At 38.5% G+C, this 3,115-nt stretch overlaps 1 gene segment (V, D, J or C); it reads left to right on the forward strand.

The window, feature by feature from the left end:
* Positions 1 to 2,110: 2,110 nt before the first annotated feature.
* LOC119262599 lies at positions 2,111 to 2,594 on the forward strand (the record flags this gene model as incomplete). The annotated part of the segment is given in 2 exon segments: positions 2,111 to 2,184; positions 2,308 to 2,594. Coding segments are annotated over 2 exon segments (330 nt in total), but the record flags the coding sequence as incomplete, so codon positions are not given.
* Between the last annotated feature and the right edge of the window lie 521 nt (positions 2,595 to 3,115).

Raw genomic sequence — 3,115 nt, forward strand, 5'->3', positions numbered from 1 at the left:
TCCCCCCGCGACCCTGACGGAGAAGCGGCTTAGAAAATGGATGGATGGATGGACTTCCTTAAGGCATTTCTTGTAATTGTCTATGAGTTTCCTACATTGACTTGGAGAAATTGTCTGTATCCCATTACAGAGCCCCTTCAGCTTTATGATATTTGAGGCTTTTCTTGCAATAATCTACTTCAGGTGCTACTATACATTACTCATAAATTACATACATTACTCCCTGAAATATCATCATCAAGAGCATGGTGGTGAGCGCAATTCACAACAAACCATGCAACAACAACTCTCGACTTTAGACAACACAGTGTCTTCAGCTCCACCCACAAAAACTCCCTCTGGTGTTTGTCACATCACTGCCAATATCAGTCTGGAGGTGAAAGAAGTTGTAATATGGTAATTCTAGTAAGCGGGGCACCAGTACAAAACAACAATATAGTCTCTGAACAAGGAATACTTGATAGATAACCCTATATAAAATGTGAATAACAATAACATTAATAATCATTTTGTGAATATCTGACACAATAATTAATATTGTGTAATGGCTTTTTCAATCATTCCCAGCATTATTTCTTTTCAGCATCGTTTCACAAAACAAGCTCAAATATCTGACAAAGGAATTTGTCTTGTCTTGTTGAAAGGAATTTGTCTTGTTGAGTGGACACATATGTGACAAGTAACATACTGAATACAACTGAACAGAACCAGCCAGATGCTCACAATGAAGAAATAAGTGAATAGACAGGCGGTGGTGAAATCTAAAAACAACAAATTACAGAAAAAGACAAACATAACAAAAACTATCAGGCAACCAGATCAGAAAGAGAAAGATGAAAAGGCCAAAAACACGGTCAGGAAACACAGGAGGAAAAATAACAGACAGAACTGCTCAGTAACTCTACAGAGAGAATCAATACCTCAAAAATATTCTAGACTAAACGCCAAACTGATATACCAAACTACAGCAAGTCACATGATAAACATCACATGTGTACCAGGTTTTAACAGAGAGTTCTTCTAAGAGATCCACTGACAAATGCAGGAGGAGTCTTTACATGCTTGAACAGTAGCACTACATCTCTCCTCATTATCTGAACACTGGAACCACCATGATGTTTCTGTGCTCTCTGACTGTCTTCATCATCATGCTAGGTGTGTTATTAACTACAGTTATATCTGTGTGAAAAATATTTTTCTGTTTTTAACTTTGTAGTGATGTGTGTTTATGGTACATCAGTGATTAGTTTGTTTAAACAGAAATAACTAATTTCCTAAAAAAGAAAATTATTCACCATTAATGAAACTTTATTTCTTCACAGAGAGCTGTGTTTCACAATCAATAGCACCACTGGACAACAAAGTGCTGGTTCATGCTCGTGAAGATGAGACAGTTACTCTCTCCTGCACATATAAATCTAGTGGTAATGTGGAATATCTGCACTGGTATCGTCAGTATCTTGGATCCAGACCAGAGTATTTACTGATGATACTGCCAGGATCAAATATTGTTAATTATGCAACTCCACCTTTCACACGACTGAATACTACAGAAAATCACAAAACAGTGAATCTGATCATCTCCTCTGCTGCAGTATCAGACTCTGCACTCTACTACTGCGCCATGAAGTCCACAGTGACAGGAAACCCAGCTACACTGTACAAAAACTCACTGCAGGATGATGCTTTGAATTTTTCAGATGAAACATGTTTCAGACTTTTAAATTATTTGGACTTAAACAGTAATATCATTTTGCTTTGGTACCTGGTACTGGTTCTTGCACAAGGTAGAATTATCAGACATGGGCAGGTCATTTTACACTCATATTTGTTTGAATTAGTTTTATTTAACAATATCAAGCATATAGTTTCAAAAATCTGATGAGCTCCTTTATACACACCTGTATTATTGCTGTACATCTTTTATCATAGTGACTGTGGAAAATCCACACATCTCCACTGATGTTGTTCAGTTTACCAGCCAATCACTGCATGATCAGATGAAATGAGATCAGAGTTGAGATGCATGAGCTTCACTGTGAACTAGGAGTGGGTGGAGCTACAAGTGGGAAGATACAGAACACATAAGAACAGAGAGACAACACAGCCATGAATGTCTAATGCTGGAGATCTGAACAATCATGCTGCTCTTCTTCTCTGTTTTCATGGCTGTTTCCAATTTTGGTAAGTAAGATACACACATCATATTTTAAGGAATTACAGTTAAATAAGAGAATTTACATCTTTTCAATGTGTCAAAGTCTTAAAATGTCTATGTTTTGAACATTTCTGTGCTTTTCTTTACAGGTGAAACTGCTGACATCATCAAACAGAACCAAACCAGCATGTTAGTGAGTGAAGGCAGCAACGCCACACTGTCCTGCACATATGGTGGAAATGTTGACAGTCTCCACTGGTATCAGCAAAAGCCTGGATCAAGACCAGAGTTCCTGCTGCTGATCATGGAATCCACTCGACACATAACTAAGGCTGAAACACTTGATGAGCGATTGTCCATCTCACTTAATAAAACGGATAAGAAGGTTGATCTGGTGATCTCCTCTGCTGAAGTATCAGACTCTGCACTCTACTACTGCGCCATGCAGCCCACAGTGACAGGAAACCCAGCTACACTGTACAAAAACATTTCACATGCAGAATCACATTTGTTTCACAAGGGGGAGCTGTTTGTCTTCATCTCACTGAAGATCATATTTCTCTTTGTTAAGTCTTACAAATGTTTACCGGCCCTGGGTTTAATCAGTGGGTACATACAAGAACATTTCTAGAACCACAGCCTGACATTAGTTTGTTAGGTAACACTTTATTTGAAGGTTACCTACATAAAGGCTGCATAACACATGCATAAGCACTGAATAATATTTATGAAGCAATAATCGAGTACTTATGACCAGCTCATGCTTGTAACCACAAGATGACATAAGATGCTCCATTACTTCATAACACTGTACAAACTGTCAGCCCTCTTTTACCCTGTTCTTACATGTTCAGGACACCTAAAGGACCACCACAGAGCAGGTACTATTTGGGTGGTGGATCATTCTAAGCATTGCAGTGGCACTGTCATGGTGGTGGTGTGTTAGTGTGTGTTGTG

This window comes from Pygocentrus nattereri, chromosome 2 (genome assembly GCF_015220715.1).
Source record: "Pygocentrus nattereri isolate fPygNat1 chromosome 2, fPygNat1.pri, whole genome shotgun sequence".
Taxonomy (NCBI): domain Eukaryota; kingdom Metazoa; phylum Chordata; class Actinopteri; order Characiformes; family Serrasalmidae; genus Pygocentrus; species Pygocentrus nattereri.